Here is a 15,000-nt window from a genome sequence, read left to right on the forward strand (position 1 = left end):
GGCACTGTCACACCCTCATTTTTCAATTAAATTGATTGAAATTTTGGCAAAGCAATCTTCGACGAAGGCCGGGGTTTGGTATTGCATTTCAGCTTGGTGGCTTAAAAACTAATGAGTGAGTTTGGTCATTAAAAATCGGAAACTTGTAATTAAAATTATTTTTTTATTAAACGATCTAAAAACAATTTCATCTTATTCTTCGTCATTTTCTGATTCCAAAAACATATACATATGTTATATTTGGATTAAAAACAATCTCTGAAAATTAAAAATATAAAAATGATGATCAAAATTAAATTTCCGAAATCGATTTAAAAACTATTTCATCTTATTCCTTGTCGGTTTCTGATTCCAAAAACATATAGATATGATATGTTTGGATTAAAAACACGCTCAGAAAGTTAAAACGAAGAGAGGTACAGTAAAGCGTGCTATGAAGCACAGCGCAACCGCTGCCGCGCCAAACAGGCTCGTCACTTTCACTGCGTTTTGCACTCGCGGCGGACTACGTTCAGTTTCATTCTGTGAGTTCCACAGCTTGACTAAATGTAGTAATTTCGCCTTACGCGACTTGTTTGAAACTTTGTTTATCTCACCACAGTCACTTTGTTTTTGCTTGTTTGTTTATATATGCAGATATTGTTTTTATCTCGAGAAGCAAAGGGGTTATGCGAGGCCGATTCAGCATTGATTTGATTTTACTGTTTTGTGTTCGGCCTGCTCTTTACAAAAAAAACTATTTACATTTACACAGTAAAATGTAGAAGGTTTCTTGTAATTCAGATTCGTTTATAGTAATTACTTGATAAAACTTGTTCTAAATCCTGATTTCTTTCAAAAAGTAAAAAATCTTGTTTCGGGGAGGGGGAGGGGGAGGGGGAGGGGGGGGCGATCTCAGAAGGTATCGAGAAAAGATAAGAAAATGTAGAGCGAAGTGAAGAAGGTCAGCACCAGGTGCTGCGAGGAGAGCTGCAAAAGGACAAGGTGAGGTGGGATAGGCCAAAGTGATGTTGGCTGAGGTGAGATACACTACATTGGGGTGTGCACGTTAAAGATCCCACGATTGACAAAAGGGTCTTTCCTGGCAAAATTGTATAGACATAGATAAAAATGTCCACCAAATACCCGTTTGACTTGGAATAAAGGCCGTGAAAGGTGAATGCTCGCCTAATAGGCTACTGAGCTTTACTGGCCGATGTGAATGCGTTATATATTGTGTGTAAAAAATGTCTGTTTGTCTGTCTGTCTGTAAAAAATTCCATTTCAAACGGCAGAAATTAATATGTAAGCGCCTAGGGCTATATCTAGATTAGGCGCATAAAAATGATCACAATAATAATAATAATAAGATGCTGAGAGGTGAGATGGGATAGGACGAGGTTATAGCTGGGATAGAACAACGTGAGGTGGGATGAGGTGCTGTGAGGTGAGATGGGATAGGACGAGGTTATAGCTGGGATAGAACAACGTGAGGTGGGATGAGGTGCTGTGAGGTGATCGAGATTGGATAGGATGAGGTGAGTTTTTTTTAGGTGAGGTGGGATGAGGTGCTGAGAGGTGAGATGGAATAGGACGAGGATGGGTTTGATGAGATGAGGTTGGGTGAGGAAGGATGAAGTGCTTTGAGGTGAGATTGGATAGGATGAGGTGAGGTCGTGTGGGAGGAGGTGTTTTAAGAGATAAGATGGGATTGGACGAGCTAAGGTGCTGTGAGGTGGTGTAAATTGTCGTTGGACGAGGTGCTGTGAGATGAAATGGGATCGGACTAGATGAGGTGAAATGAAGTGAAATAAGATGAGACAAAGCGAGACAAAGCGAGACAAAGTAAAGTGGGATGAAATGAGATGTGGTGATAGGTGACAAAAAGAAGTTAGGTGCCAAGGGTAAATTCAAGTGAGAAGAGGCGGGATTGCGTGAAATGATGTTGTTATTATCTAGAATATCGTCACAAGTTTCATGTTTATCCTAGATAATGTCATTTTCGGTTATATTTGTATGCAGTATTTTTAAATGATTAATGTAATTTTGTACATTTGCAGAGATGTTCTCTGGGAGACTGTGTGGCGGATAGCAGCGCCCCTACAGGCAGCGCTACAGGTATGATTTAACATGTTTCTGGGATTTCCAAGTTTAAGTTTAAGAGAAAGGTTACTTAGTGGAATGTTTCAGCATGCCATATACAACACAGCCGCATTCTGTGAAGCTCAATTTTAACAGAATGTTTAGATTTACATCCACAATCAACATGGCTCGATGTGTTCCGACTTGCCCTCTACAAATGTTGCCAGCTGGTTATACCCCCATTCCATACAACCGTTCTAGCTTCCGTTGCCACAACAATGAGACGCTGCGCAAACGGCCGTTTTTGTCATCTTTGAGCAGCGTCTGACCATACTGGCAGCCGTCCTCAGGACGGCTGGGAACGGAAGCTAGAACGGATGTGTGGAATGCGGGTATGACAAATCAGTGTGTGAGAGCGCTAGCATTGCGTTACTATTGCGTTAAGCTCCATTAACGATCCATGAGTTCCGTTGCCGATGTGTTAACGGGCGGGGAATGGCTAACATTTTGAACATGCAGCCTGAACTCACCCGTCCCAACCGTTCCTACCGTTCAAAGGAATTTCGTTAACGTCCATTGGTGTTCCATTATGGTCCCCTCCCCATCCCTCCCATTCCCGTGCCGTTCCTTGGTTGCTACGGGAACGGGACATAGAACGGATGTGTGGAATGGGGGTATTAGCAAGCGCAGCCCTCGCTAGCCACCCAAGTTGACCTTTATCAATGTTTTTGTCCTTCAGTTTTGTTGTTGTTGGACATATCTGCTTTTCTGTTTTTTTCTTCATGTGTTGTAATGAATGATTATGTATTGGGTGTCAAAGATTGTCCCTGTCTAGTATGAAGGGTGAATTGATTAAGTAGTTGATTTGTAAGCCGAATTATGAATAAACTTTTACTGGTTTCATGCTGTTGTATTGTGAATTTTAAAGCCATATGTACTCGATGACTATACACGCTAATTGCTTTACCAACAGCTGGAGACAGACTAAATTAAGTTCCGTGCAAAATATTGTGGTCTAGGACCCTTTAAATGTTGAGATATTTGAATTTTCATTTTGATCTGGATCGTCCTATTCATAGATTTGGCAACACATGTAACGTTGATGCAAGGGAGAGAACACCGCGGCTTTGTTGACATCCTCACTTTTTCAGAGGCTAGAACAAGCTGTAATGCATGTATTATGGTCCGCGCATGGTGACGTATCGTCATTATATGGTCTTATGGTGCGTTTGACATCGATTGTGGGCAAACTACACTTTGTAAACACGGGAGTGCGTTAGTATGCCTTTAAGTTGACCCAGTTTTTGTAAGTGGATGAAAACCCAAAGAGGTAATGCACAGAAAAGGGTCCTTTACTAAAATTAATGAACTCTGAACACAGAGAAAACGGTTTAGTTTTGTACATTGATGCCGTGTACCTCGCGAAGGTAGATTTGAACCCATGATCTTCTGACAGATATCTGCCCGCTTGGTGACGCTCCGCTTCCGGTGAGCGACCTGGGAGGTCAGACCTGTAGTCAGGCCATCGCCTCCTTCCCTGGACGCTGTTACCAGGACACCATACGACGGACCTGCTGCAAGTCTTGTCAAGCCGTGAAGACCAGCCAGGAAAGTATGTACAATTCAGAAAGAAGGCCAGTATCTTCTTCTTCTTCTTCGTTCATGGGCTGAAACTCCCACGTTCACTCATGTTTTGGCACGAGTGGGTTTTTACGTGTCCATTCAGGCAGCCATACTCCGCTTTCGGGGGACAAGGCCAGTATAACTTTCAAGAATTTAAATTTAAAAAAAAAGGGTTCTGATAAAGATGAAACACTCCACATGAAAAAAATGCAAAGAAAGAAAAGGTTAGTTATTGAAACGTTTAACCCAAGACAAAACGGAGGTTTTAGTACTAGACGACCTTGTGTTCTTCTTCAAAGGATAAACACACAATAAGATAATTTGTGTATGACTCTTTTACATATCTGTCTTAAATCTTAACATGTTGAGAACAATGTTATTAATCAGTACAAATATTTAAATACAATATTAATGTTGTTGTCTTTTGTTTGTCTTTAAATGTTACATGCACCACCACTGCAAATTCTCCATGTGCAACGTGACGTCATCCCCTCCATTGGGCCTTTCTCTCGCGCGCGTGGCGTGTGTGTGTTTGCGTGTTTATGTGCACAGTGTGTGTGTGTGTGTGTGTGTGTGTGTGTGTGTGTGTGTGTGTGTGTGTGTTACTGAGTCAGTATGTCTATTGCAACCACCAACGCAGGCAGCTGAGCAGTGAAATAAATGTTATAATCTCCCTGTTGTCCACGGTTTGATCCCAGTCTGATCATCATCGGTCTTGCCGTATCGCCGGCATAACTCTCTGATCATCATCGGTCTAGCCGTATCGCCGGCATAACTCTCTGATCATCATCGGTCTAGCCGTATCGCCGGCATAACTCTCTGACCATCATCGGTCTAGCCGTATCGCTGGTATAACTCTCTGACCATCATCGGTCTAGCCGTATCGCCGGCATATCTCTCTGACCATCATCGGTCTAGCCGTATCGCCGGCATAACTCTCTGACCATCATCGGTCTAGCCGTATCGCCGGCATAACTCTCTGACCATCATCGGTCTTGCCGTATCGCCGGCATATCTCTCTGACCATCATCGGTCTGGCCGTATCGCCGGCATAACTCTCTGACCGAGTGCATAATTACTGCGCGGAATCTATCAAAATAAGAATACAGAGTTATCTCCCATGTTTTTCGCTGATGTTTCTGAGAATAGACGAACTGAGACGAAAGTGATTGCAGATTGGGCGACTTCGACAGTGATCTCCGTTCTGTTCTTCACAGTTATGATAAAGACATCGTTCTAAGGTTAAAACAAGTCGAAATGTTGAGACTGCTGTGGGAAGGAGACCGTGATATTGTTGCATCACTCCGAACTGGTTACAGAAAAAAGTGTCGTCTGTTTCGTAGCCAAAGTTGATTATCACTTGACACTTTTGCCATATTTAGAGTTGTTTGCACAGTAAATACACCCGCGAAAGATAACTCGCTTGAAACTGTCTTACATATCAATTCCTTTGTAATTTAAAACTTACACACCATGAAAAATCATTATCGTCGATCGTGAATCTGCTTATATCAATAACACATTACGAAAAGCTCCAAATATGTAAAAAATGGATTTCCTCTCCAGAGAAGGAATATAAAACAAAGGCATCCTGTCAGGGATAAAGGAGATCCGAAGGGAAGTAACTCATTTTACCTGAGTTCAGGAAGGGTTTGATCCATGTTTGTTTTGTCTATCTTTAGTGAACATTCGCTCAGTAGTAACTTTATATAGACTAATTTGCCTTAAATTATCAACGGTGACCGGTAGCTCAGGTGGTAGAGCACTGGACTTGTGATCGAAAGGTCGCTGGTTCGAATCCGGGCCCCCCGTGTCACTACAGTGGCAGGTACAAGACCTGCCATGGGAACATGCCCCTAATAATGGCGTAAAACTTGATAGCAGAGTGGCCGCGGGTATATGAGCGACAGTATTCAAACACTGTTAACTCCCAAGTTGTGGGTTCGAATCCCACTCCCGTCAATATTTTTGTGTGTGTTTGTGCCCTGGCATCGGTCTAGAACCACCATTCCTACCCTACTATCATTCTTTCCATGGTATTTGTCTGGCACCAGCATTCCTACCATGGTATTTGTCTGGCACCACCATTCCTACCATGGCAACTGTCTGGCATCACCATTCCTACCCTGCTGTTTGTCTGGCACCACCATTCATACCCTGCTGTTTGTCTGGCACCACCATTCCTATTCTGACATCTGTCTTGCACCACCATTCCTTCAATGGTATTTGTCTGGCACCACCATTCCTACCGTGGCAACTATCTGGCACCACCAATCCTACCCTGCTGTTTGTCTGGCACCACAATTCCTATTCTGACATCTGACTGGCACCACCATTCCTATCCTGCTGTCTGTCTGGCACCATCATTCCTACCATGCTGTTCGTCTGGTATCACGATTCCTATTCTGACATCTGTCTGGCACCACCATTCCTATCCTGCTGTCTGTCTGGCACCATCATTCCTATTCTGACATCCGTCTGGCACCACCATTCCTATCCTGACATCTGTCTGGCACCACCATTCCTATCCTGCTGTTCGTCTGGTACCACAATTCCTATCCTAACATCTGTCTTGCACCACCATTCCTATCCTGCTGTTTGTCTGGCACCACCATTCCTATTCTGACATCTGCCTGGCACCACCATTCCTATCCTGCTGTTTGTCTGGCACCACCATTCCTATTCTGACATCTGTCTGGCACCACTATTCCTATCCTGCTGTTTGTCTGGCACCACCATTCCTATTCTGACATCTGTCTGGCACCACCATTCCTTTCATGGTATTTGTCTGGCACCACCATTCCTACCCTGCTGTTTGTCTGGAACCACCATTCCTTCCATGGTATTTGTCTGGCACCACCATTCCTACCCTGCTGTCCGTCTGGTACCACAATTCCTATTCTGACATCTGACTGGCACCACCATTCCTATCCTGCTGTTTGTCTGGCATCACCATTCCTATTCTGACGTCTGTCTGGCACCACCATTCCTTTCATGGTATTTGTCTGGCACCACTATTCCTACCCTGCTGTTTTTCGGGCACCACCATTCCTATCCTGCTGTCCGTCTGGTACCACAATTCCTATTCTGACATCTGACTGGCACCACCATTCCTATCCTGCTGTTTGTCTGGCACCACCATTCCTATTCTGACATCTGTCTGGCTCCACCATTCCTATCCTGACATCTGTCTGGCACCACCATTCCTATCCTGCTGTCTGTCTGGCACCATCGTTCCTATCCTGACATCTGTCTGGCACCACCATTCCTATCCTGCTATCTCTGTGGCACTACCATTCCTACCCTGCTGTTTGTCTGGCACCACCATTCCTATCCTGCTATCTCTCTAGCACCACCATTCCTATCCTGCTGTTTGTCTGGCACCACCATTCCTATTCTGACATCTGTCTGGCTTCACCATTCCTATCCTGACATCTGTCTGGCACAACCATTCCTGTCCTGCTGTCTGTCTGGCACCATCATTATTCCTATCCTGACATCTGTCTGGCACCATCATTCCTATCCTGCTGTTTGTCTGGCATCACCATTCCTATTCTCACATCTGTCTGGCACCACCATTCCTTTCATGGTATTAGTCTGGCACCACCATTCCTTTCATGGTATTTGTCTGGCACCACCATTCCTACCCTGCTGTTTGTCTGGCACCACCATTCCTATCCTGCTGTTTGTCTGGCACCACCATTCCTACCCTGCTGTTTGTCTGGCACCACCATTCCTATCCTGCTGTTTGTCTGGCACCACCATTCCTATTCTGACATCTGTCTGGCACCACCATTCCTATTCTGACATCTGTCTGGCACCACCATTCCTATCCTGCTGTCTGTCTGGCACCATCATTCCTATCCTGACATCTGTCTGGCACCATCATTCCTATCCTGCTATCTCTCTGGCACCACCATTCCTACCCTGCTGCTTGTCTGGCACCACCATTCCTAACCTGCTATCTGTCTGACACCACAATTTCTATCCTGCTGTTTGTCTGGCATCACCATTCCTATTCTGATATCTGTCTGGCACCACCATTCCTTTCATGGTATTAGTCTGGCTCCACCATTCCTTTAATGATGTTTGTCTGGCACCACCATTCCTACCCTGCTGTTTGTCTGGCACCACCATTCCTATCCTGCTATCTCTCTGGCACCACTATTCCTATCCTGCCATTCCTTCCATGGTATTTGTCTGACACCACCATTCCATTTATGGTATTCGTGTGGCACCACCATTCCTCTCTTGGTATTTGTCTGGCACCACCATTCCTACCCTGCTGTTTGTCTGGAACCATCATTCCCATTCTGACATCCTTCCATAGTATTTGTCTGGCACCACCTTTCCTATCCTGGCATCTGTCTGGCACCACCATTCCTTTTATGGTATTTGTCTGGCACCACCATTCCTTTCATGGTTTTTGTCTGGCACCTCCATTCCTTCCATGGTATCTGTCTGGCACCACCATTCCTACCGTGCTGTCTGTCTGGCACCACTTTCTCTATCCTGGCATAAGTCTGGCACCTCCATTCCTACCCTGCTATCTGTCTTGGCACCAACCATTCCTTCCATGGTATCTGTCTGGCACCACCATTCCTACCGTGCTGTCTGTCTGGCACCACTATTAATTTTCTATCCTGGCACCACCATTCTCACCCTAGCACCGGATTTGCAGCACAGCCGGGACAGATACAAAAATATTGGTCGGAGTGCGATTCGAACCCGCAACGTCGGAGTTAACAGTGTTTGAATACTGTAGCTCTTATCCCCGCGGCCACTCTGCTCGCTTGTAATGTTGAGGCAAATATAGTGAATATAAAGTTATAACTGAGCGAATGTTCACTAAAGACAGACAAAACAAACATGGATCAAACTGTGGACATCAGAGAGATTATAATATTTATTTCACTGCCCAGCTGCCTCTGTTCATGGTTGCAACCCAGTCACACACACACACACACACACACACACACACACACACACACACACACACACGCACGCACGCACGCACGCACGCGCACGCACGCACGCACACACACACACACACACACACACACACACACAGTGACACTCATAGAGTAGGTATTCAAAATCATAACAGATTATTTCTCATTTATCCATGTATCCATTTAATGCAAATACAAACTGAAACAAGAAGAGCAAACGCTCGATCGAGTCACTTTCGCAGTTCTGAATATTATATGAGGCATCAGATGGACAGGAAGAAATTGCTATTCACAACACAATGCATACCTGAAGCATACCTGTGACCTTGAAAAAGGTCAAAGGTCACCAAAGCAGACGTCAAAGTGTAGAGGTCACTGGGAGTCACGTTCACATAAAATTTGAGCCCGGTCACTTTTATAGTTTCCGAGAAAAGCCCAACGTTAAGTTGTGTGTTGCCGAACAGAAAAGGCTAGTTATCTCCCTTGTTTTTCTGATAACGTTCGTAAAAGGCTACAGATGTAAATACTTTGATGTAAAGAATAATCCTACAAAGTTTCAATCACATCCGATGAACTTTGTCAAAGATATAAAATGTCTAATTTTTCCTTTGACGCTGACCTGTGACCTTGAAAAAGGTCAAAGGTCAACGAAACCATCGTTAAAGTGTAGAGGTCATTGGAGGTCACGACTAAACAAAATATGAGCCCGATCGCTTTGATAGTTTCCGAGAAAAGTCCAACGTTAAGGTGGTGTCTACGGACGGCCGGCCGGACAGACTAACACTGACCGATTACATAGAGTCACATTTTCTCAAGTGACTCAAAAACCCACTTGTCTTGGTTTGTCAATGGTATACAGTATCACAATTGATGTGACAAAAGTTGTTTTTAATCAATCAATACGTACTGCACAATGCAACACTCAACATAAAGATCAAATACTGCGTGAGGCCAATTTGTCTGTCCACTATGGTATGGTATTTTCTCTTTGTGTGTAAATAATATTGTTTGTCTTTTACTTTTCTTTCCAAGTTTAATACAATACTATTTAAAAAAAGAAAAGAAATTGATTGATTTCTTACCCCTTTTTACATTTAGTCAAGTTTTGACTAAATGTATTAACGTAGAGGGGGGAATCGAGACGAGGGTCATATGGTGTATGTGTGTGTGTAGAGCGATTCAGACTAAACTACTGGACCGATCTTTATGAAATTTGACATGAGAGTTCCCGGGTATGAAATCCCCGAACTTTTTTTTCATTTTTTTGATAAATGTCTTTGATGACGTCATATCCGGCTTTTCGTGAAAGTTGAGGCGGCACTGTCACGCCCTCATTTTTCAACCAAATTGGTTGAAATTTTGGTCAAGTAATCTTCGACGAAGCCCGGACTTCGGTATTGCATTTCAGCTTGGTGGCTTAAAAATTAATTAATGACTTAGGTCATTAAAAATCTGAAAATTGTAAAAAAAAAAAATGTTTTATAAAACGATCCAAATTTATGTTCATCTTATTCTCCATCATTTGCTGATTCCAAAAACATATAAATATGTTATATTTGGATTAAAAACAAGCTCTAAAAATTAAAAATATAAAAATTATTATCAAAATTAAATTGTCCAAATCAATTTAAAAACACTTTCATCTTATTCCTTGTCGGTTCCTGATTCCAAAAACATATAGATATGCTATGTTTGGATTAAAAACATGCTCAGAAAGTTAAAACGAAGAGAGGTACAGAAATGCGTGCTATCCTTCTCAGCGCAACTACTACCCCGCTCTTCTTGTCAATTTCACTGCCTTTGCCGTGAGCGGTCGACTGACGATGCTACGAGTCTTGCTGAAAAATGGCATTGCGTTCAGTTTCATTCTGTGAGTTCGACAGCTACTTGACTAAATATTGTATTTTCGCCTTACGTGACTTGTTTTGTTTTCCTTCGCTGGGGGTATGCAGTGCTTTGGCATTGCACGCCTACTTAATTTGTAATGTTTATATATATATTTATGTTAGATAAGCACGGACATGCTTTGACCAGTGTCCCGCCATAATAAAATCTCTTTGTTCTCAGGCTGTAAGTACGGTGATCAAGCATCCTGGTGCTCTGGTCTCAAGAACTACCAATGCTACAGGAACTCTCAGGTCTGCTGTAGCACCTGCAAGAAATACGAGACAGACAAAGAGGGTAAGTCAAATTCTAGTTGTGAATGATACACAGACAGACAGACAGACAGACAGACACACAGACACACACACAGACACACACACACAGGCCCACCCACCCACCCACAGACAGACAGACAGACAGACAGACAGGCAGGCAGACAAACACACACACACACACACACACACACACACACACACACACAGATAGGCCCACCCACCCACCCACAGACAGACAGACAGACAGACAGACAGACAGACAGACAGACAGGCAGACAAACACACACACACACACACACACAGAGATAGGCCCACCCACCCACCCACAGACAGACAGACAGACAGGCAGGCAGACAAACACACGCACACACACACACACACACACACACACACACACACACACACACACACATACACACAACACACACACACACACAACACACACTGACACACACACACACACAACACACACACACACACACACACACACAACACACACACACACACAACACACACACACACACACACACACACACACACACACACACACACACAATGTCTGGCAGAGTTATTTTTAGAATTCGTCTATTACGTCTGGAAGTTTACTTTGATTACAATTAACTCCCTTCATTTGGAGACAGGGTTTTGTCAGAGTTGTTTGGGTCTTAAAAGAAAAAGGGGGGGGGGGGGGGTCCAATTTAAAAGGCAATTAGCAGTAGTGGTAGCGACATTTATAGATTAAGCTAATTGGTGATGTCGCGCCGAATGTATTTTTGTTGTTGTAAGCGACGCAATGATTAGACAACGCGTATGGAGGTGTTTTTTTTATTTGAGCGCTTACACGCTTTAAATTATTACTCTAGTTTCAGTGTGTATTTATTAGTTTCAAAGTCAAACGCATCGTTTCTTGTTGTCCGTGTTTACGTGAATTGTATATCTTCCTGTCCTATTCAAATGTTATTATGTACCGGGAGGTTATAATAGGCCTATGCTGCAAAATAGATTTCAATTGTTTTTTAAATTCTATTATTTTAAACTACGATGTTAGAAAGTATAAATGCATTCAGTGTTGTTATAGTGTATTCTTATTCGCAGTTTATATGTATAGAGCGCGGAGAACATGGAAATATTTCTGTGGTTCGCACTATATACGTTTTAATTCTTGCTCTTCTTTTTATATTTAGTCAAGTTTTGACTAAATATTTTAACATCGAGGGGGAATCGAAACGAGGGTCGTGGTGTATGTGCGTGTGTGCGTGTGTGTGTGCGTGTGTGCGTGTGTGTGTGTGTGTAGAGCGATTCAGACTAAACTACTGGACCGATCTTTATGAAATTTGACATGAGAGTTCCTGGGTATGAAATCCCCGAACGTTTTTTTCATTTTTTTGATAAATGTCTTTGATGACGTCATATCCGGCTTTTCGTGAAAGTTGAGGCGGCACTGTCACGCCCTCATTTTTCAACCAAATTGGTTGAAATTTTGGTCAAGTAATCTTCGACGAAGCCCGGGGTTCGGTATTGCATTTCAGCTTGGTGGCTTAAAAATTAATTGATGACTTTGTAAAACGATCCAAATTTACGTTTATCTTATTCTCCATCATTTGCTGATTCCAAAAACATATAAATATGTTATATTCGGATTAAAAACAAGCTCTGAAAATTAAATATATAAAAATTATTATCAAAAATAAATTGTCCAAATCAATTTAAAAACACTTTCATCTTATTCCTTGTCGGTTCCTGATTCCAAAAACATATAGATATGATATGTTTGGATTAAAAACACGCTCAGAAAGTTAAAACGAAGAGAGGTACAGAAAAGCGTGCTATCCTTCTTAGCGCAACTACTACCCCGCTCTTCTTGTCAATTTCACTGCCTTTGCCATGAGCGGTGGACTGACGATGCTACGAGTATACGGTCTTGCTGAAAAATGGCATTGCGTTCAGTTTCATTCTGTGAGTTCGACAGCTACTTGACTAAATATTGTATTTTCGCCTTACGCGACTTGTTGTTCTTGTTCTTGTTACTTTTCTTATCATTGTTTTTCTTCGTTCTGCTCGCCATTAACTTGAAAATGCGGGCTAATACCTGAACTCATTGTTCGCAGATTGTAAGTACGGTGACCAAGCATCCTGGTGCTCTGGTCTCAAGAACTACCAATGCTACAGTAACTCTCAGGTCTGCTGTAGCACCTGCAAGAAATACGAGACCGGCGCACGGGGTAAGTTCACCACTAGTTGTGAACGTTTTTTGTTGGTTATCATCCCTACACAGTGTTGAGTCGAGCGTTTGAAAATGCCTGAGCCTGAAGGCGGGTGTAACTTACACCTCTTGGCATCAGTCTGCCTTAGAGATGAAGACGACAGTCAGCCACACGGCCAGAATAGCGCGCTGCATTTCCTGCATAGAACTAAGGCGCGTCTGCCGCGACGGTGCCTGAGCTAAACATTGGTGGGCACTGCTCACAGCCCGGCACACGGCACTGTAAACATTCCCCGTCCCTTCACCTCTCTCGCCACCATCCGCCCTACCCTTGGTCTCAAGCCTATACAACCTAACTGACTATCCTGGAGTGGTATTCAAGAAGAAAAAGAATTTGAGGTGGTTTCAGATTCTGAAGCCGTTTTAGCTACTACGCTTTAACTTCCGATTTTAACTGGCATTCACGAGTCCCCCTCCGAACGCTGTTAGCTAACAAGGTTGTCTATTTATAAACCACGGGGTTTCCCTCACTTCCTGTTCAGTGCGCACGGGCAGTAGGTCTTATCCGCCTTCATTGCTTTTATTCCGCGAACGAACACGTGTGCATTACATTTACTTTAGTCGACATGTACGGAACATCCATCGGACAAGCGAAAGCGCAGGCACACGAGGAAGAGATGGAGGGGAAGAGGAAACGAAGTGCTAACTGGACTGACAGCGAAACGCGGACAAATACGAGATACTGCTCGCGAAAGATTTCAACCGATGCTCGATCATACCGGCTTGTGGTGAAAACGTGCTCGCGTCTTGCTTATGCATTACAGTGTCCAATTTCTTCTACTGATTCCGTGGCCGAACGGTTCTCACATTCGCCTGATGCGCGATTGAGTCGAGTTCAAATCACCATCTGTCCGTAATTTTTTTTACTCTTTGGCATTTGTTTATTTTTGTTTATTTTCTTCATGTGCAAAAGAGTACGTTATAATAGCAAATTGATTTAAAAAAAATTTTTTTTAGGCAGGAATGGGTTGTTGTTTGTTTTTTTTGGTTACCATGATATTAATTTATTGAACTTAAACATGTAAATATTTGATTTTAAAAAAAATATGAAGAAGGATGCTCCCCGCTTAAAAAAACAAAGGTAAAAGAGAAGACAAAAAAAAAAAAAAACTTTCTGTACAAATCTACATCGTCATATTTATCCACAGGATGAATGCGATCCCGGAAAATTCTTCTCAGATTTCTTCTCTCGGCATATATTCCAACATCATGAAGGCCACCATCTTGAATCACGAAGATAACACGGTGTTAGCGATTGTAGAGACGAGGGGTAGGTCCTGTAACTTTGAAGGCGTCACGTGACTTTGGCGGGTCACAACGGGCTTTCGTGAATGCCGATTAGCGCGACTTACAGCTCAAACAGCGCCACCATGCGGCCAAGTGGCGCTAAAGAGGTTTCTTGAATACCAGTCCTGGACCATAAGCAGCAGACTGAACTGGCAGGCTTATTGTCGCTGTGAGTGACGCGCCAGTTCAGTCTGCTGCGCTCGACTTGGTTTTGATGTTGGAAGACCTGTTTTTCGTAATTGTTGTTTCGCGTTCACATTTCTCTACCATCCAAGCGCCTTGTTGCTTATGTACCAAAATTGATCCCCAATTGTAATATTCATTTGTGTTGAAGTTTGCAAAATGCTGAATTTTTGCAACCATACTGTAAAAAGTTATTACCGTTTAATACAACTTTTCTGAGAAGTTCAAGTTCGTCCAACAAACTCATCATAACGCCATGAAATTTGTATGGGTAGAAAATGAGTTGTTCCATTTGAGATCAAAAACGGGGTCGCTCTTGCAGATTTAGATTTTTTGTGTAATTAAGTGTCTGCAAGTTTGCTTTTGCGAATTTGATTTTGGGAGGTCTCCGGTACACTGCATAAACACTAATTCATGAAAAATCAAACTCTTTATTTCATACAATAGGGGGGGGGGGGGGGGTGTTGCATGT

At 43.0% G+C, this 15,000-nt stretch overlaps 2 protein-coding genes across 6 annotated transcripts in view; one reads left to right on the plus strand and one right to left on the minus strand.

The window, feature by feature from the left end:
- Positions 1-15,000, plus strand: part of LOC138946356 (metalloprotease mig-17-like) — a 42,972-nt gene that overhangs the window by 26,924 nt on the left and 1,048 nt on the right. The window contains exons 11-14 of the mRNA XM_070317929.1: positions 2,040-2,097; positions 3,518-3,673; positions 10,704-10,817; positions 12,904-13,017. Of these exons, the coding sequence (XP_070174030.1) occupies positions 2,040-2,097; positions 3,518-3,673; positions 10,704-10,817; positions 12,904-13,017 (442 nt within the window). The remainder of the gene's footprint in view (positions 1-2,039; positions 2,098-3,517; positions 3,674-10,703; positions 10,818-12,903; positions 13,018-15,000) is intronic.
- LOC138946354 (metalloprotease mig-17-like) overlaps positions 9,531-15,000 on the minus strand; it is a 60,845-nt gene continuing 55,375 nt past the window's right edge. For 3 of the 5 annotated variants that reach the window (XR_011449242.1, XR_011449241.1, XM_070317922.1), the window contains one exon: positions 9,531-10,788. The gene's annotated coding sequence lies outside the window, so the exon portion shown is untranslated. Of the gene's footprint in view, positions 10,789-12,964; positions 12,989-15,000 lie in introns of those variants that run through there. The other 2 variants (XM_070317926.1, XM_070317923.1) reach the window with 2 other exon arrangements.

This window comes from Littorina saxatilis, linkage group LG13, assembly GCF_037325665.1.
Source record: "Littorina saxatilis isolate snail1 linkage group LG13, US_GU_Lsax_2.0, whole genome shotgun sequence".
Taxonomy (NCBI): Eukaryota; Metazoa; Mollusca; class Gastropoda; order Littorinimorpha; family Littorinidae; genus Littorina; species Littorina saxatilis.